The sequence below is a fragment of the Drosophila innubila genome, chromosome X (assembly GCF_004354385.1).
Source record: "Drosophila innubila isolate TH190305 chromosome X, UK_Dinn_1.0, whole genome shotgun sequence".
In the NCBI taxonomy this organism is placed as follows: Eukaryota; Metazoa; Arthropoda; class Insecta; order Diptera; family Drosophilidae; genus Drosophila; species Drosophila innubila.
This window is the reverse complement of record NC_047626.1, coordinates 10309238-10330264: the sequence shown is the minus strand read 5'-3', so window position 1 is coordinate 10330264 and position 21027 is coordinate 10309238. Positions and strand designations below refer to the sequence as shown.

Genomic DNA, 21027 nt, shown 5'->3' with positions numbered 1-21027 from the left:
TACCAACGATAATTTTTGATATATTTTTCATAAAAACATATCAAAACTGATTCATACCATCTATAATTTTTGATATATTTTTTATTTATAATTCTTGGTACACCTAATTAATTTTAAAGTGACTGCAATTCTGTTTATATGTTAAGATTTCTCCGAATAAAAGTGTTAGGTGCTGAGAAAAATTTGTTTTCCTGTTTTGACGTGAGAAAAACAGTTTTAGAGCAGTTGCTAACTGTTTTTCTGGAGCTCTGATAATAAGAGATTATATCTCGTTTCTCAGAATTCCTGTTGGTTTCTTCAATAATCTTAAATGTATGACTTTTATATCAGAATAAAATTCACCAAAATTTTATAAATGCACATATCAAACTTCATAATAATATGTCTAAAACTTTTCGAGTTTTGACTGTGAGTTTTGACTTTAAGAAACCAAAGTTATGAGCCGAACCACTTTAACAAAACCGAACCGATTGAAATACTAAAGATTTACATTTACATAAACATGTTTGTGTGATGCTTATAAATTTGCTGGATAATTTATATAATTTGTGAAACTGTTTGGATTAAGGGTAGCCCCACAAATCATCCTCACCCCTTTGTTAAATCGCTCATATCTCTTATCGTCCCTACGTCTCTTGTCTCTTGTCTCTTATCTCCCCTTCTTCTCCTACGTCCATCGCCAGCATTTCCTGTTTCCAGTTTTGTTCGCTCGTTTGTTTGTTTGCTTGTTTAAAGCAGCGTGCGGGAACGGAAGTGTTTGTGACTTTTATGATTTGGCAAGTCTTTGATTTGATTAGACCTCAATGCTCCTCACATATGTACATATGTACATACATACATACATACATACATACCCAGAAACAAGTGTACACTGAACGGGTATGTTTGATTGCCATTGCTGTTCTCAATGAATGAATCCATTGAATGGCCAACGAATTTTCCGTAGCACTGCGATTTGCCAGCAATCATTGGCATGCGTCGCCACGTAATTCTCTCAACTCCGTAACAGATTTGGTTCCCATCCTTTTTTTTTTTTTTTGCTCTAGCTTTGGCCTTTGCTCCACTTCTTCTTGTTTTCTTTCTTCACTCTCCTATCAATGAAATTGATTTGGTCCAAACATGAAATGCTCTCGATTCCGAATTTACTTGTTTCCTAGCAACGTCATTCTCATTGCTTCTTGTACGGATTTCATTTCTATTTTTTTTTTTTTTTGCTACAAATTGAGTTATGAAAGTGGAATCTTGTTAATGAAGGCGAAAGAGCAACTGCAATACACAAATACATATGTACATTTCATGTGTGTAAACAACTTCATATACAGCTCAAAATAATGTGACTTTTTTCTATTCGATTTTTTATACAGATTTTAAATGAACATTTTGTTTTCTCAATCATTAGAATTCATTAGAGATAACCTAGTTTTTAATGAGCTATAAAAACTATTAGACAAGTTTAGCATAAAAAGTTCAAAATTAATTATCATATAAAATATTAATTGAGATATGCAAAATTATAAAAAATTTAATTTTTGCAGCAGTTATTTTATATTATCTAAGAAAAATGTCTGATCAAATTTGGAATTACTTTTAAGCAGATTTCGACACTTAACTTTTTCAATTAATTGTTCTGTCTATCATTATTTTCTTAAGCCTGCTTAAGGAATTAACTTCTTAAATTTGTCAAATATATAGATATTTCAGCTATTTTGAACATAAAAATAAGTGCTAGAATACTATACAAGTCACTGAAAATGATTATAATCGATTGAGCACATCAATCAGCAAAGTAGTTTGTGTATTTATTTATGTTTTCACAGAAAGCAAATTTAATGCCTATAAATAGATGCAACTAACTGTTACACACACACAGGCAGACACTTGTTAAAAAAAACATTAATATTAAATGAGTATTTTATGGGATTCAAATTGATGGAATTAATAGTTCAAATGCTTCAGCCAAAACACAATTTCCTTTAGCCGTACATACCCACCGCACCAACCACCGCACCACTCAATGCACCACACACACACACACACACACATACAGTTTCCTTTGCTGTCAATGAGCGTGAAAAAATCTTTGGAATCTCAAGACGCAGAGCAAAGCAAACTGAAGGCAAATTATTTTAAATATTGTAGAATATCAATCAACAGCATTTTCATGCCACACCCCCCCTCTCCCCTCTCCACCACCCCCTTTCCCAGTCACGGATGACTACTTACCTGGCTGTATTCTAGTTGTTGTTGTTCTTGTTGTTGTTGGTATATTTATTGTCGTTGTTGTTTTTTTTTTTTTGGTTTTTGTTGTTGTTGCAGTTGCTCCCTTGTTGCTTTAGGCGCGTAAAGTTTTTCGCATTTTCTTTATCGAATTATATTTTGTTTGTTTGGCGCCGCGTGTATTTTGTTGTTGTTGTTGTTGTTCTTCTTCTGCTTGTTGTTTCTAATAACATGGTTGTTGTTGTTGTTTGCTGGCCGCCCAGTCACATGACGCCCGCGCGTCCCTCTCGCACACAGCGTCTCTCTCACTCGCACTCCTTCTTCTGGTTGCCCCAAAACACTTTTTGTTTTTTTTTTTTGTCACTTTCGTACACGCGATTTGTTGTTGTTGTTGTTATTAGTGTTAAATGTTTTTGTTATTTAATTGTTCTTCTTTGTTTATTTGTTTGTTTGTTTGTTGCAGATGCTGTTTGATTTTTATTTCTTTTTCTTTTTTTTGTATAGTTCTTGTTGCTGTTTCGGCCTTTTATTTTTATTATTATTTTTAATAACTTAAATGCAATTGCTAATTATTTTATGATATGTATAATTAATTGCATTTACTTTCGTAATATATTTGGACTCTATTTCAGTCTATTTGAGCTTCGTGTATTATTATTATTTATTATTAATTTTTATTGTAATTATTTAAATATTTAAATAAGTAATGATTAAATATATACGAATATTTAATGCATTTGTTGTCCGTTTGTTTTGCAATACGCATTTGTCTTTAATCTTTCAAGTCTTCATTTCATCTGTCCTTTATCAAATTCCTCAATCCTAAGACCTTGTGTGCTAGAAAGAGACAAGACTTTCAAATCAATCAACAATAGTGGGAAGCATTCAGAAAATGTAGAGAAAACTCAGCTAAATAAGTTAAATTTTTCGATAATTTTAGCATCATACGAAAATAAAATAATTATATCAACTAAAAAATTGCGCTTAAATAAAAGAAGATCAATCTTCAAATGTATTTCCTACATTTCATAAAAGAAAACATGCAAATTATATTTATAAGAAAATATTTTATATTCAATAAATATAAACCATAGTAAGAAATATGTTATTTTAGATTTCAATTGATTATATTGAGAACTTTCGCTTATTCTTTTTAATTATATTGAGGATTTCATTTTATTATTTAAAGTTGTACTTTTCTACCTTTTTTTATCTGAAAAAAAAAACTAGTCATTTTATTAATAATTCATATTCTATTCATATTTAAATATTCTAATGGAAGTTCGCTTAAGTTTCTGACTAACAAAAAGGAAAACTTTCTTCAGACAATGTGTTTATTTTTTCGCTGTAGTGAAAAGCGCTCGCATTTGTGCATTTTCAACTTAATCAGCTCGTCATTCTGCACTTTCTACAATATCCGCTGAAAACTTTCCCAAAATGCATAGCAGTGAGATGGACTGATGGGGCAGGAGGGTGGAGGCAGGAGGGAGGAGGGAGTAGAGGGTGTGATGTGGCGGGAAGGCGCATTGAATTATGCTGCAATAAATTTCACCTCATAAGCCAATAATGACGAAACTTTTGTGTTGCACATTTCGTGCCGCCTGCCAGCCGCAAGCGTCGACTCTGCCACATGCCACACACGCCACATTGCCTCTCTCTCTCTCGCACTCTCTCTCTCTGTGACTCAGCTGCCTACCTGCATCAGAATGTCCTACTTTTCCAACAAATACAAGTGCAACAATAAGATTGCTATTTAACAACGACTCGCACACACACACACACACACACACATAGACAATGAAAATGCGAAAATTGCATATGAAACGTAACGAAAAGAAGAACCCAAATTTATTGGCACAGCAGCAAAAGAGCGAAAGAGATGGGCAATAAGAAAGACAGAGACAGAGAAAGTAAGAGAACTTACTATACTTAAAGGAAGCAAGAAAGGCTGTGAGGTGAAACTGTTTGAAATGACTACTAACTACACACACACACAAACACACACACACACACACACACACACACACACACACACACACACACACACACACACACACACATGCTCATGCTGCTCAAATTTGTTTATATGCAACCTTTAAGGCGGATTGCAATGTGGCAAGGAGTAAGAAAGCAGAGAGAGCAGCAAGAGAGGGGGGTGAGAGGGTAGCGGCAACTGCCTATATGCATAATGAGGCACACCTCGCACATAGGAAGCCAACATACAATACGGGTCGAGCATTTCCGGGCTGCTTTCGTTTTCGAGACAAATACAAATACAAATACAAAGACAAAGCACGGAAAAGACGATGACGGAACGATGACGATGACGACGGCGATGACGATGACGAAGTTGTAGTCGATAGGAATGTCGGTCACTATGTTTTGGCCCCCTTTCAGCTTGGACGACAACAAAAAGTCTGCCCTGTATGAAAAGTCATGCCATAAAATAAAATATTGTATAATGGTGCACAAATACAGCGAGAAAAATACAAAAAAAAAAGAGAGGAAGAGAAAGTGCGACAGAGACAGAGACAGAGATAGAGAAAAGTAATAGTGAGAAACGGAGAAAAATTGGCAAAATGCCCGCCCGTTTTCCAACACTTATGTAGCTATGATTTCTTTCTGGGCTCTGCTTGCCATGTATTGAACCACGTAATTAAATTTAGCTTCTGTTGTTCCGGCAGCTCTCTCAGCTGAACCGATTTGCATAGCCGTATTTCAAGACACGACACACGGAGGGGTCAGTTGCCCATGTACTAAGTACTAAGTACTTCGATGGTTATATATGGGTCACCTTATGCTCTTTGAATAGGACATGCATTAAACTAAACTAAGTCTAATAGTCGGCTCTTTCTTAATTAATGATGTTCTATTTACATCAAATTAGTCTACAGTTTGTGTGGGCAAAACAAAAACAACTGGGATTATTATTTTATTTTAACTATAACCTTGTAAAGAGTTGCCTGATCGAATCACAGCCAGGTCTTTAAATATAATTAAGAATTCAATACATTTAAATTGTAGTCAAACTAATTACATTATAAATAAAAAAAAAAAAATAGTATTCTTAACTCTTCAAATTTTTATCAAAGTCATCTGATGCGCTATTTCGAATAATAATATAATTTGGGACAGCTTAATCTATTAGGGTGATTTCCCTTGTAAAATTGTAGATAGAAAGTTCAATAAATAATTTAAAATTCCATAGTTATACCATACAATATTTAAGGTTAATACAAATTAAACGTTATGTTTTTAAAGTAAATCTCGAGTTAAACAAAATAATAAAAATGAGAAAATTATGAAAAAAAAACTAAATTAGATATTTCATGAAACTAAATAAATTAAACAAAAGAAAATAAATTCCTTATATTGCATAAAAATGTTGAATTGTATAACAAATTAGAAATTTGCATAGAAAGCTAGTGATTTTAGCTATTAACAAGTTGAGCTATTCAATTCAATATAAGCTCTGCTTTAATTATTCAGACTATGAAAATTCGAGAGTAAATCTATTGATACATGTCGTCAATTTGAAGCTATGTAAATTATGAAACTCAAAGCAAGTTAGTTAAAAAATGGAAAAAAGAAAATATGCAAAAAAAAAAAATAAAGTAATGATGATGTAACAGAAGATAAAGAAACTGAAGCAAAAATACGTGTAGTTGCGAGCTCGGAAAGCGTAAATTGGGTCTAACTTATTATGGGTATTATCAGTAGCGCCCTCTATTGGCAGGCATGACAAACTAACAGACGACAAGAGTCGAAATTGAGCAAAGGCTCCGCCAGTTTTATGTTACTACACCATGTGCAACATTTACAACATCTACTTACAGCAGCAGCGACAACAACAACAGCAAGAACAACAACGGCAACCGCAACAAGAACAACTCTTATGGCCCAGTGACTAGACCACTTTTGGCCAGCACCTATTGGCCAACCCCCCACCCCTCGCCTCGGTTTCTGCCTCTTGGACTGCACTTTAAGTAAGTTAGCGCATCGTTATGTGTCGCTCTCTCTCTATCGCTCTCTCGCTTTTTCTTTCTTCTTCATCTCTCTCTGCTGCACACTCTGAACTCTCTATTCATCATAGAGCAAATGTCTGGCCCTTATTCACACTTATCGAAGTATACTTCTGGGCGCTGTGAAAGCTGCTTCTTCTTATTATGCTTGTTGTTGTGCAGTTCGATGTCGACGTCGACTGCGACGTTGACGTCGCTGCCGCTGTGAATACTATTTTATGTTTATTTTTGTCATTTTTGCTTGCATTTTGCAATGAACTGCATGCAATGAGAAAGCATAAGAGAAAGAGAGCGAGAGAGAGAGAAAGAGAGAGAGAGTTTAATTGCTATTTAGACGGGCTGCATACAATTATGTTTGCCTGTGTGTGTGTGTGTGTGTGTGTGTGTGTGTGTGTGTGTGTGTGTGTGTGGTGTCTCTGCCTGATTTGATGGCGATAACTGCGGCCAGCAAGTAAAGCCTCACTAAAGAACACACACACACAAGCCAACAACAAGCAAATAAACACACACACACACACACATATGTATAGTGTGTGTGTGTGTGTGTGGATGTTTTGCAATTGTATTGGAGAGAGCTTAATGCGCGCTCGCTACCCCGGCCGACCTAAAGACCATTTAAAGTAGGACAACGGGGCCAAAGCAACCAAACAACCAAACAACGGCAACGACACAACAACAACGCCAACAACAGCAACAACAACAACGGGAGGATATGTCGGAGACAATAAAGGAAGCGGCGTCACTTTTGTTTTTAGCCCGCATTACGAGTATTTGCCGTTATGCAGCGACTGCCTCTACATTAAATATCAACAACAGCAACAACAACAGCAACAACAGCAACAACAACAACAACACGACAAATGTGTCAGTCACTTGTGCCTAGCGTAATATTTTTTTTTTTAATTTTTTTTTTGTGCTATGTTAAATTGAACATATATATTTATAAATTAGGTCAGGCATAAAAAATTGCGATTGTGATTTTTGCAGCTGTTCGCAGCTCGCTAAATTATTGCAATTTAATGCAAAAATTTATAATTTATTTGTTAGATGAATTGTTGTCGTTGTTGCTATTGGTATTGTTGTTGTTTTTTCTTCCTATTGTGTTTTGTTATTGTAATTTGTCTGCAGACAATTTGCAGTTTATGGTTATGATTTCCTCTCAACTATTTCTATTTTTTATTTCAGCAATAAAATAAAATTGAAATTAAATTTCATATGTCACATTCCACATTTAACTTTTTTTTTTTTGTGTTTTTTTACAGCACTCACACACACACACACACAGAGCTATTGTAATGTCCATATTAAGGTAGAAACCAGTGTGCGATAATACTCGTAATTTGCCAACTTTTTATGCTTCCGTTGTGGGTGCTTCAAAGAGATTAAAAACAAGCATAAAGCCAAACTGCATCAACACTTTGGAATATCTAATATCATGTGTTACTTGATATCCTGCGTAAATAAGGGGATTAAATCGCCCTAACCGTATACCACATATTTCAGTTTCCATAAATAATTGTGTGTTAATTAGGACTTAAGTGAATTATATTATCTTATGGTAATTGGCTTAATATTTAATCTATCAACTCGAAACTCCTTTAATTAGAAGAAGTACTTTCACATTTTGAGTCTAATTTACAAATATCCAACCAAATAGTTGAACTTTTCAGATTTCCATAAATCTTATAGCGATTTTTAACTTAATTTTCACAGATAAGTTCAATATTAAATGACTTTAACGGATTCCTAACTTTTTATTGCAGACAATCTTTTTTTAAAATTTCAGTCAACATATTTTAACAAAACTTCGTTTGAATATTCATAATAAAAGTATACATACTTCACATTTTCTATCTGACCATCAAGTAAACTATAATTAACCAGACTATTTAATAAATTATCTTTTGACAATTAAACTAATTAAAATCTTATTTTTGTTAAAATATTTAGATATTTTGGAATACTCTTTGATTTTTTTTTAAATATTATCAAGATCATTAAATATGATACTTAATATATATAAATTTATATATCTGCTATTTCACTAGTTTATGATTATAATTATTAGATAGATAAAGAACTCATACAAATTTTTTCGAAATATGTTTTTTATGACACTCGATAAAATCGCAACACAATCAAATGGAAAACTGTCGCACAATGTTTGGGAATTTGTCAAAAGATGAAAGAGTTTTCTAATTGGCGTAAAATGCTACAAATTTAAGGCAGTATTTCATAAGCTTTAAGCCCCTAAAAACACTATGGGCGAGTATTTGAAGAGTTTACTTAATGAACAAAGACAACAAACAAAACAACAACAACAACAACAACATGATCCACACTGACTGACCAAAGATGACGATGAAGGCAATGCATCAAATTATTAATAGACATTTGTGGAACCAGAATGATTCCCCCAGTTTCGGCGTGAATCGGTATGACCGGAATTTAAAATAAAAAAGAAACACACACACACCACAAACAATATCACAAGAAAAATGAAAACGCTTTGTCGGAAAAGACGTGAAAAATCATTTCAAACTCAAGATTTATTTGATTTCGACAAGTTGAGCGAAATGAGCGCCGAGCACAAAGCTAGAACAATAATTATACGCAAGAGAATAATAGTTTTTATTTTCTTCCTCTCAGTTCTCTGCTCTATTCTTTCTTTATCTCTATTTTTTTTATGCTTTTGATTTGTTTATGTTTTGCATAGCAGCTGACGCTATAATTTTTCTAAAACGTGTTTGAGCTATATATAAGAAAGAATACAAAATTAAATTGAAAATTTGCCGAAAATTTAAACATTTTTTTTTCTCAAGAGAAACAAATAGATATAATACAAATTTAACTATATATATAATATATATATAATATTTATTTTTTTCGAGAATTACATTTAATTTTTATATGAATTTAATATAATAAATGATAAGTTATAATTTGTAACTTCCTCAAAAGTCGTGTATGTAAGACTTATATTCATATTTTTCATTCATAAATTTTTATTTCAGCAAAGTTTCAGCTCAAAAAAATATCACAAATTCATCGTTCAATTATTAATTAAATTCAAACATGGCTGCATTAAATTGAGCTTAAAATATTTATGTATTGATAGTTATTTTTAAAACGAATAACAAAAAATACATTTAAACCCATAAAGTTGGCAAAGCAATTATTGGCATGAATAATAAATAAACAATTCCACAAATTTGTTTTAAATGATTTTCTGCTAATCTGCTAACAAAATTCGTTGTATAAATAATTAAGAAACATATTAAATAGTTTAAACTATTAAAACAACTATTTAATATCTTTGGGTAAACTATATTAAAGCTTGTTTGCAAAATTCTGTGATTAAAATTTCATTAATAAATAACATTTCACAATAAATTCACTTGAAATCCAAAATCTCAAATTCAAATAAGTTCCCAGGAGTATGTGAAATTATTCTCAGCTTATCACAATGTAATTGTCATGAATCACAAACAATTGATTTGATTTTATAAATTATATAAAACTATGTCAATCACAAATTATCGAAACTCAAGAAAAAATACACAAATCAAATGAATTAATTGTGAAGTACTCAAACCACTTTAAATCAAGGCAGGGAATACTTGAATAAAAAGGACTTTGATCGCACACTCAAGCACACACCCAACACAAATATTTACACACACAAACACACAAACACACATACACACAACACAAAGTCCTCAAAGGCAGCTGCGTCGGCGCTTTTAAAACATTTTTTTATTTATTTTGCATTGTTTTGAATTTGTTTATAACTTAACACTTTTGTTACTAGTCCAAAGTTGTGATTTGGTTGCTGTTATTGTTGCTGTTGCCGAAGTTGCTCTCGTAGTTGTTGTTCTTGTAATTGTTATTGTTTTTGTTATTGTATTATACACGCACACTGCATTCTTTATAAGATTTTTGGCAGTAACATTAAACTTCCTGCTTTGCCTTTTCCTTTAGCTTTGATTATTTATCTATTCGATGAGAACGTTTTGGCCAGCTGACAACACCGCGCGTTGTTGTTGTAGTTGTTGTTGTCGTTGTTGTTGCAGCTGCTTTTGGTGGATCACATTAAAAAAATTTGTAAAAAAAATTGTAGCAAAAAAAAAAAATGAAAACAATTCTTTGTGTGTTTGTGTGCTTATTTGTTTATGTGTGTGTATTTATGCGCACTGCAGTCCTTAATTTGCCAATTATTGTGAGTGGAGTGTATGTTATAAATTGTGTGTGTTTCGGTTACAGTTACAGTTTCAGCTTCCGTTTCCGCTTTTAGCACTGCACTTCCGCGCGGCGCTCCGATCTCGACACGACTCACGACAGCCGTCCTCAGCATACAGCGTTCAACTTTAGTTGCAACTCCTTTGCTCTTCGCTAACTTCGGATGAGAGCTGCGAGCTACGAACTGTCGAAGTCGAAGCCGAAGCCGAAGCTGCAGTTGATATACGAAATACGAAATTCCAAATTCAATTCAATATTGAAATCAAAAACACAAAAAAAAACAAATATAAATTTGAGACTTGCATGAAAAATAAAGTCAAGTTTTGGATGCATTTAGTTGGCTTACTGGGACTGATCAATTGACAGTGGCAGTTGCAGTGGCAAGTGCAGCGGACTAGACGAGGCAAGTAACTGGAACAAGCTCGACTTTTTCTAGTTCGGCCATGCAACTCCGGTCACTCAGCGGTAACTCCGGGTTGGCACTCCGGCACACACACACACACACACACATACAGACACACATGCACATACACATAGACTGAGAGACAGGCACACACAGACAGACAGACAGAGCTCGCTCGCTGAGTCGCAGACCGTGTCAGTCAACGTGTGCGAGCACGCGGAAAAACAAATGTAAACTGTTTTTGCTGCATGGCCAGCAAACGTTTGGAAGCAGGCAGCAGGCAGCAGCAGCAGCAGAAACGAACGAGCATTAAACCGAAGCAATTTGCCGACCTACAACGACAAACAAACGAACAAACGAACGAACGAACGAACGAGCGAACAGCGAGCCGAGCACCCACGACACAGAGATAGTCACACATACAGACAAGCAAACACTCACACATACACACACACACACACACATACCGTACGTACGTTGAAGCAGCAGCAGCAAGAGGCAGCGAATTATATGAGACGTCGCTTAGCGGTGAAGCGCCGCACACGAATGAGAACGAGATGCGACTGCGATGAGACCATGCGGCCCAATGTTGCTGTTGTTGGCTGACAACAACAAATGCTGCTGCTGCCACTGCTGCTGTTGCTGCCACTGCTGCTGCTGCTAGCGTCGACGTTGTGGCAACTGCGACAGCGACTGCGACTGTTGCTGCTCTTTGTCGACGTGTTCGTGCTTTTGTCTTTTGGCCATTACCAATTTGCCAGGCCAAACAACATTTGCATTTGGCATGACGCTGACTCTCCGTGTGCCAGTGTTGGTTAACAGAGGCCGAGAACTCACAGAAACGAAAGCTTTTGTGCACTTCGTGCAACTTCCGGCAACTGACGGAAACAGCCAGAAAGCAAGCAAGCAACAGCAACAGCAACAACAATAACAATAACAACAACATTGCCACAGCAGTTAAGAGCCGAAGGCAAAGCACAGACAACAGAGCCGGAGACGGAGTCGTAGCCAGCGCCGTAGCCGGCATTGTCAGCTAATGAGAGCTGACATGAATTGCAGTTGTTGTTGCTGTTGTTGTTGCTGTTGCTGTTGTTTTAGTTATTGTTGCTGTTCTTCACCTTCTTTTTGTTGTTTCGCTGTTGCATTTCACCTAATTATGCACATTTATAAATTAAACTCATTTTATTGTGGAAAAGCATTGCATGCAACATGGCGTATTCGTGATATTATTAAGTAGCAGCAAATGATGCTTGATTTCAATTGGATTATCAAACCTAGCAAATTCATTGCAAATCTGTATATAATGAGATCTGAATAATAATATAAATCTTTAACTAAATCAATAAACTTGTATCTTTCTTAGATTTCTCTATATTTTAATGTAAATAAAATATAAGCAAACAAGTTATCCAGTTACCAGTATTCGACTGATCGCTCCTATAACAATAATATAATGTAATCGAATTTCTCGGAAATTAAATTAAAATTTTAATAAATTTATTAAATTTGTTTATGCAAGAACGTCAGAAATGCAAAATATAACTCTTAAATTTATATATTGACTTCCGTGCATCATAGTCATCGTAGCCTGTAGTTGAAATAAATTTTTTATTGAAGTCTGCATAGAGATTCAAATAAACTTCGAGTTACCAAAAGTGAATTGACTTTAATCTATTTGCAATTAATAATTACCAACAACTTCAATTTTGGAAAATTAAAAAAAAAAAGGTGTTGTTAAATTAAATTCATAATCCACACTTGTTTCCAGTTTAATTATACCTTTTTATTTTAATAATTTTTCTATTTTAATATGACATATTAGTGAATTGCACTTCATTTTTAAAGAACTTAAAACATAATTTGAATAAAAAGAAAGCGGAATTAAACGCAAACTGAGATCAGTGATTCAAAACTAAATAATAATAATAATAAAATAATAATAGTAGCAAAGTTTATTTTTAACATTAATAATGATACACAAATCACAACTATTTTAACAAACTAAACTGTTTCTAACCATAAGCTACTATTAACGAATAAACAAAAAAAAATAAACCAAGAAAGATACTGTAATGTTGAGTAATAGAATTTGTGAATTTTTTGAGTCCTTATCTGTTACCTAATTTTATTTATCTAAACATTAACTTGACTAACTGTATGTATTTTAAAATACTCGCACAACAATCTAGTGTAGTTAGAAATTTTCAATTTGCGCCCTAACGTATGCAGCACACAACATTTGTATTGCGTACAGCGACTGTGAATTAACAGCGACGCAGCATTAAACTGTTATGCGTTGGACTGCTAAATGTTAAGCTGTCAACTGTCAACTGTTAACTGTTAACTGTTAAGCTGTTAAACTGTGTTAACAGTAACGAGCGAATAAGGAATTGCAACAATCATAAAAATGAAAACGCAGCGACGCGTTGCGTTGCGTTGCATTGGATCGCCGACGCCAGCTGCGACGCTAACGGCGACGCCGACTGCAACGTTGACAGCCGAAAAACCACGTTTTTGTGCAGAAGGCATTCACACCGAAAAAGTTCTTGCCGCTTGTCGCCTGTGTCTGCATGCTGCATGCTGCACGTGTGCACGTTTTTCGTGTTCGGCATTTTGGCACTCGGCAGTCGACTGTCGGCAATGGCATCCGCATTCTCTGCCTCTCTCTTGTTCGCTGAGAGCGACACACTCACACACACAGACGACTGCTCTCACTTTTGGCACTTGTGTAGCCGGTTTTGTCGGTTTTTTGACTTTTTCGGCTGTTTTGCCGCAACCAAAATGAGAAATGCGAATTGCGAAATGAAGCGCAGCAGCAGCAACATCAATGGGGATTCTACGTCATTCGTTTGCTCATTTTAAGGCTGCAAGATGCATACAAAAAAGAATTGAATTGATGACACACACACACTGAAATACAGCAGCGACGTCACAGTTTTGTGGGCTAGTGACGTCGAAGTCGCGTCACAGCGCATCACAACGCGTCACAGCGCGTCACAGCGCGTCTCAGGCTCCATTTGAAAGTTGAAATGCTGCAAAATACGCAAAGTTCAGATTGCAAACTGACAATTTTTTCGATGATGCAATCGAAAACTTACGCCTAATTAAATGCCGCAATGGACACTCGCATAAACACACACACTCGCATACACACACACACACACACACACTTACACAGCGTAGGACAACAAAAGAACGCGCGCTCTTCTTCTTTCTGTTGTTGTTGTTATTGTTATTGCTATTGCAATTGCAGCATTTGTTGTTATTGTTATTGTTGCTGTTGCTGTCGTTGTTGTTGTTGTCATTAGTCTTTAAATTACGCGTTTTTGGGGCCCGGGCCAATTGAAGTTACGGACGTCGCGACGTCGTCGTCGTCAGCTGCGGCGCGTGTTAATGCACCACTTCCTGTTACGCTACTGTACCGTTACCTTTACCGTTATTTGTGCAATGCCAGCAAGCGAATTTTTGATTTCTCACTCTCTCTCTCTCTCTCCGATTGTCTCTACTTTACTCTGTCTCTCTGTGTGCCTCTCTGCACTGCTATAGTGCCATAGCACTCTCTCTCTCTCTCTCTCTCTCTCCAGTTGCTGCTTCTTCTTCTTTCTCCAATTCTCTGCTTCTTCTATATGTTCCTACTATTTTGTTTTTGCTTTTGGGGAGCCAACTGCAACTCCGGGCATGCGATTTGAAAATTGTGTCGTCAGCTTGACACAATTTTCCAGAATGCGACTGGAACGTGGCAAGTTTTCTGGAACGGGAACAGGAACGGGAACGGGAACACATTTTCGGGAACGCTTGCGAAGTTCGTTCAGCAGCGGTGAGGAGGGTCGGAGAAGGAGTTGCTTTGCAGATGCGCAACGCAGTCGCTGCTTGCGTCGCTGTCGCCGTCGTCGTCGCTGTCGCTGCAAGCATTTCGGATTGTTGATGTAGGTCTGGATTTTCAGAACACGTGTCCCACAACAGCATTGGCAAGCGAAACTTTCATTGCATTTCCACAATTCGGCTATTAAATAAACCGACAGTCCCTCTCTCCCTACCTCTCTTGCTCCCTTCATTCGTTGTCTTTCCCCAACGTGCTCGCATTTTATGTTTTCCTAAGATGACAGCAAACTAATCAAATTAGCTGACTCTTCAATGCCGGCAACAATTTATGCATTATGCATTTTGCAGCAACAGCAACAACAACAGTAACAGCAATAGCAGCTGCCAAAATGCAAAACTCTATGCATGTGTGTATGTGTGTATGCTTGTGTGTGTCTGAGAGTGTATATGCATGTGTGTGAGTTCAATAGCATTCTGCCCGGCATTAAAAAATAAATAAAGCCGCCGCTTGCTGCAGTTGCCAACGACGCGACGTCAGCAGCAACGCCGACAGCAGCCGCAGCAGCAGCAGCAGCATCGGTCGACGCAGCAGCAACAGCAGCAGAGGCCAAAGAGAACGCAACTTTAACAGACTGTTCACAGCCCGTTAACAGTGAGCAAAGCTTTTACGCTGTTAAAGCCACAATTCAAAGCAAAACAAAATCACTTTGAATATTTAGCCCCCAGCCGGTTTGCATCTATTTAATATATTGTTTATATAAAGATAGCTTATTTTAACAAAGCATTAAAAATATAGAAAGCCTATAAGGTAGACATCATAATAGCACAAGTATATGTACTTAAAAAAAGAACAGGGGTATACAATATATATATTCTTGATCAGCATCCAGAGCCAAGTCGATATAGCAATGTCCGTCTGTCCGTCTGTCCGTCTGTCCATCTGTCCGTCCGTCTGTATGAACACCTAGATCTCAGAGGCTATAAAAGCTAGAGACACCAAACTTGGTATGCTGGTTTCTCCATATTGCAAGCAGATCAAGTTTGTTTTAGAATTTGGCCCCGCCCCCTTTACCGCCTAAAAATCGACATAGAAAATTTCATAGCCAAATTATAAGAACACTTTAAAAGCTAGTGACATCAAACTTGGTATGTAGATTCCTCTATATTGCAGGCAGATCGAGCTTGTTTCTATTTTCGATCGTACCACTATATCATATAGCGCCCACAGGAACAATCGGTCGAAAATCAAGTTTTAGTATTAACAACTTTTTTGTTTTATGAGATATCATAACCAAATTTATGGAACTTGCATTTAAGTTAGTCTTATACATCCCTACCGAAGTTGGTTCAAATCGGACCACTTTATCATATATCTGTCATAGGACCGATCGGGCGAAAATCAAGTCTTAGAATGAAAAACTTTTTTGTTTTTTGAGATGTCCATCTAGTTTTCAATGTATGCATTATATAAAAATTAAACAAAGATGATAATATATACTTTCTATGTACAATTTTTAATAAGCAATTTCTTCTTTCTTAAATTTCCTCCTATGTCACAAAGAGAGGGGAGAGAGGAAAGTTGGAAAAGTTTTAAAACGAATTTTGTTTTTGAACATTTTGTAAAAACGTGATGCGAGATAATAACCAAAATTCCAATAAAATCGTATGCCAAATACAGCTAATCGCTAAATAATAAAAAACCTATGGTGTCATATACTTTCTTGAGCCTTAGATTTTGGCAGTTTAAATTGACGAACGGAGATCTCCAGATAAATGGGCTCTTGATAGTTATTTGTTAACACTCGCAAATCCTGCCCGGTGAGTCTCATATAGTTCTTACTCTTCGGCAAGAACTTCTCGACATTGTGGCTGGAGCTGAGATTCCGAACCTGCATGACGCAAGTGCGACAGACATCCAGACGTTGATTAAAGACGGTCATGTGAACGTAAATGGGCTTTGGAAGTTCCACGCTAACCATCCATAGAGCCATGACATTCTCTCCGATCTCGTCACCAGGAAATTCTTTTACAGATACGCGACCGGAGACGTTCTGCGACTTGACGGTTGTGTCAGAGCTAGAACTTTGGAATAGAGAATTACATGAAAATAATTCGTTGATATAATTTAGTTGATCTGACTTTTTGAAGGAACGTCTCTTTTGGCGATCATTGACCTTCAGTCGGGTGCGACAGCCCATCACAAAGATGGGCAAGTGTTTGGTGAATTTGGAAAAATTGACCGGCAAACACGCATTGTAGAAAGGCATATCATGCTTGATGGAAGAAGCGAACGAGAAGTTCTTGAAGCCAGTGTGCACAATCATGGACAGGCAAACATTGCGAGATCTTTCAAAGGTTGATGGCTTGAATTTGATCAGCATCTTGTCGCATTCGGAAACCTCAGAGAGCTCCATTCCAGGTGTATTCAAATGCACATTCAGGAAGTGGGAGAGAAGAGCCTCGCTAATCAGACGTGGACAGTCCTTCATACCCATTGGACAGGAGAAGAGTAAACTGTTTATTTTCGTCGCACTGTCCTTTCTTTCTTCCAGTCCCATAAGAGAGATCAATTTATGCTGGTATCTTAGACTGTCCTGTTTTTGGAACATGCGTACCTGCCGCAAACGCATTAAAATCTCATGGGCCTTCTCCTCGTTGGTCAACTTCTCAAATCTTCTAGCCAAGCAATCAGTTCGATTGAGGGCTAACTGGGCGGCATCATCATCCAGGATCGGTGTGCCCTTATAGCCTGAATGCAAGATATTAATTGGGTTATATTCGGGCATATCTGCTTGTCCTGCGGCTTGCTTGGTGGGCTTCTCAAAGGCGGAAGGATTGTACCATACCTCGTTAAGTAGGTCTATCGAATCTACCGTCTTATCACTCGATAAGGATCCAACGGAAACAGTCTGCTCAGTTGCTGTGATATATTCGGCTTGTGATGCGCTTACAAAATCGTCGGTATTCTCAATCGACTTGGTCTCCATCAGATAGGAAACATTGCGATCCACTGACACTTCAGATGTTCGAGGTGTCATCAATAGCTGCATTTCGGGTCCAATTTCGGCCCTGAAGTCACTTATTTTCGCCTGTGCAGCCACCTGGTCGGGTATATTGAAAAGCTTCGGAGCTCGACGTACAGCTAAATCATGTATATCATCTGAGACGACATCGCTTGAACCGGACACATAACGATGGCGATAACCATACGACTTTTGTTTCTGTAGATTGATCAAGGATTCCCGGCAATTCAAGCACTTTGAGTCCTTGCGATCCTGACGATCGCAGACTAAGCCAACATGTGGTGGAGGTGGTGGAGGTGGAGGTGGTGGTGGAGGTGGATATTTTCGTGATGGTGGAGGCATTAATGGTGGCGGTGGTGGTGGTGGTGGTGGTGGTGTAACTGATTCCCGCTGTAACATACGCTTGTTTCTTTCCGCAGCTCGACAGTGAGAGCAATTTATATCGAATGTGTCCGACTGTTCAAGAGTTTGATACCGAGCATAAGATCGGGGCTGAGATCGAGATCGAGATTCAGCCTTCTGTTCAGTGAACTTGCTAGAACGCAAGTCGTATTTCTCATTCTTAGTATCGTAGTTCCGATCAGAAGATCGTGAGTCAGCACGCTTCGAATTGTATGACCGATAAAAAGAGCCTTGTTCCCTTTTGCGTTGCACACACTCATCGCAGTTGCAGCTCTGCTCCGATTGTGGCTCAGGTGGTGCCGGTGGTGCCGCTGGTTCCGGCTCAACATAGTCGCATGAGCAGACTATCGATGGTCGATAACCGCCAAGCAGTCGCCCATCGCTACCATCATCATCGGGATCAGTTTGTGTGCAGTTGTCTTGGCACTTCAGGCATCGATCCCTCATCATCGAGTACTCATTCCTCTTGGCTCGCGATCGTCGCCATTCACGCTCCGTATCCCCCATGTAGACTAGTTCGAGAGCAGTTAACGGTATTCCCAAACGATCGTAGTACATGCGCTGTCGAAAAAGATCGACAAAACCAATGGACAGATTGCTTGCCTCTTGTTGCAGCAGCTGCAAGTCCTCCTGCTGTCCACCCAGTTGACTATATCTGGATAATGTTGTGCTCACAGCAGCGGCCAAACGCACTCCCGAACTTGGTTCGTTCTTGGGCAGATGCCACTCGATATCTTGCACCAATTTGCGATACTCTACAGCTAAATTCTGCAGAATGTGTCCTCGTTTCTTATTGGCTATAAAAACAATGTTAGCTAGTTGCCGAATGTAACTTGTATATCTCCACAATTACTCACTCAAAGCTTTACACTGCACTTGAACTTGGCTATTCGCTTGAAGATTGGAAGGAACCACGGCCAAGTCGTCGAGGACCTCGGTCTGTAGCGACTGCTCCTCTTGATTGCACTGCTCGCTATTGGGGCTTTTATCTTTACTCCACAATGTCAAGCCTTTTTGTATAAAACTCTTTTGTTTCGTGTTGTATAACTGCTTTTCCATATCTTATGTAACTAATTTATTTTGATTCTAAAAACCTAAACCTTTTGACTTTGCTTAAAATTTGGTGATTGTTAATTCTAGGAATACTATGTTTAAGGCCGGAATGGAGTAGACCAGAAATTTCACTCGGCAAAAAGTTTTCTATGGAATAGTTGTCAAATTCTTCTTCTTCTCTTTACGACACCGTTTTTTAAGGCCCGTATCGAGTAGAGCAAAAAACTTTCTGGTAGGTCTAAGCTTCATATAAAAATTTCACCGGCGGAGGTTTCTGGTCTACTCGAAACTGGCCTCTATTTGGAGTTTAACCCTACCAGAATGTTTTCTGGTCTGCTCAATACGGGCCTATATCATATTAGAATATTTATTTAAAATGTTCAAACATCGTACAGTTTGAATTTCATAGAGAGTTATGATAAAACTAAAAGAATATGCCAATGTCAAGCAAACTCAAACCCTCAATAAGCTTTCTACATATTTGTGGATTACTCTTCTAAATAACATCTTGATATTTTCGTGATATTCGTAATATTAAGCTGATTTTCAAACAACCACACAATGGATCATTTTTTATTTAAGTAAAACCACCACAGGTGAAAATTATTCACCGAGGATAGAAAATTCAATAAATCCCTGATCAAAAGTATAAATTCATTAAGGAACTGGAAAAGTTCTTTTTTATTTTGCACACATTTATGTAGTCTGTCATTCAAAATAATTGCTGTTGCCTAGTGTAAAATATAAACTTGAATCTTACAATATATGGTTGATTTTTGGATTGAAAACTTAAAGATTTTTTTAGAGACTGACTTTTAAATTAAACCTCTGCTATTTTAGATATAATTTTTTCATATTGTTAATGGGATTACAAATGGAGATATTAGTTGCTTATCTTAGAGCGGACACACCTGGTATACAATTGTAGTATTCATAGGTCTGGTGACGACTTGTCGCTGGCTGTTTTGAGCAGCTGCTTGGAGTCCGATAAGTTAAAATCGCTATAAACCGAATCTACAATAGGCAGCACAGTCGTTAGTTGTCGATTTCTGAAGTGAACACCTGTTCCCCGAGTCCAAGATAAGCATTCCAAGAGTCTCAACAATGTTAAAACACTCATAAAAATTATATAGCACGACAATAGGCAACCATATCAACTTAAAGGTAAATTTAAAAAATACTTAAAATAATAAACAACCAAGTGAATCATTCATAAAAATCCCAGTTAACTTTTAACTAAATCAAAAGTAATAATTTCAATGACTAAATTAATAATATTTTACACACAATTCAATTCAAGCAATATAAAAATAGTTTATTCTTATCTGTGTTTCCAAATATTTGTTCTCAATAAAAGTTATTGATAATTATCAGAGATTATAATCTTTAATCCAAATTTATAAATTCTTATTGCATTATTTTTTATTCATGCTTACATGGCAATTTTACTAAAAGGCCAAAATCTGCATTAAATGTTTAGATAGAATTGATAGAATTATTAAACGTAAATTTAAATAAAAAATATTTGTTATAATTATGTACGTTTTCAAGAATTATCAAATACAAATACAAACGGCTATTTAAAAAATTATACTAAAAAAAAAATTACTATATTTAAAAAAATCTTTTTTTTTAAATCTTAAGTAACTCTAATTAGATTTTAAGGTATTGAAGGTGTACTTCCATTAAAAGCTTAATTTTCCCAGATCCATAAAAGGTATTTAGCTTGATATCAATAGTGAGAGATCAATTATAACTTTGTTGCTGCCAATCAAATAAAACATTGAGTACAACAACTGTGACTCTCTAATCGATTTCCGAACCGGCTACCAACGAGCAGCTGCCG

The 21027-nt window shown here is 36.6% G+C and overlaps 1 protein-coding gene and 1 long non-coding RNA gene across 4 annotated transcripts; both read right to left on the bottom strand.

The window, feature by feature from the left end:
- Positions 1 to 2758: 2758 nt before the first annotated feature.
- LOC117789888 lies at positions 2759 to 11459 on the bottom strand. 3 transcript variants are annotated; one of them, XR_004617938.1, is made up of 2 exons: positions 11349 to 11459; positions 2759 to 3054 (listed from the first exon to the last, which is right to left on the bottom strand). It is a non-coding gene; the product is annotated as an uncharacterized LOC117789888 (long non-coding RNA). The 3 variants fall into 3 exon arrangements; XR_004617936.1 differs by having other exon boundaries at positions 11358 to 11459; XR_004617937.1 differs by lacking the exon at positions 11349 to 11459 and adding an exon at positions 10501 to 10657.
- Positions 11460 to 16196: 4737 nt separating this feature from the next.
- Positions 16197 to 19262, bottom strand: LOC117785423. Its single transcript, XM_034623423.1, has 2 exons — positions 18986 to 19262; positions 16197 to 18925 (listed from the first exon to the last, which is right to left on the bottom strand). Exons 1-2 carry the CDS (start codon positions 19185 to 19187, stop codon positions 16413 to 16415), a joined length of 2715 nt encoding a protein of 904 aa, XP_034479314.1. The 5' UTR covers positions 19188 to 19262; the 3' UTR covers positions 16197 to 16412.
- Between the last annotated feature and the right edge of the window lie 1765 nt (positions 19263 to 21027).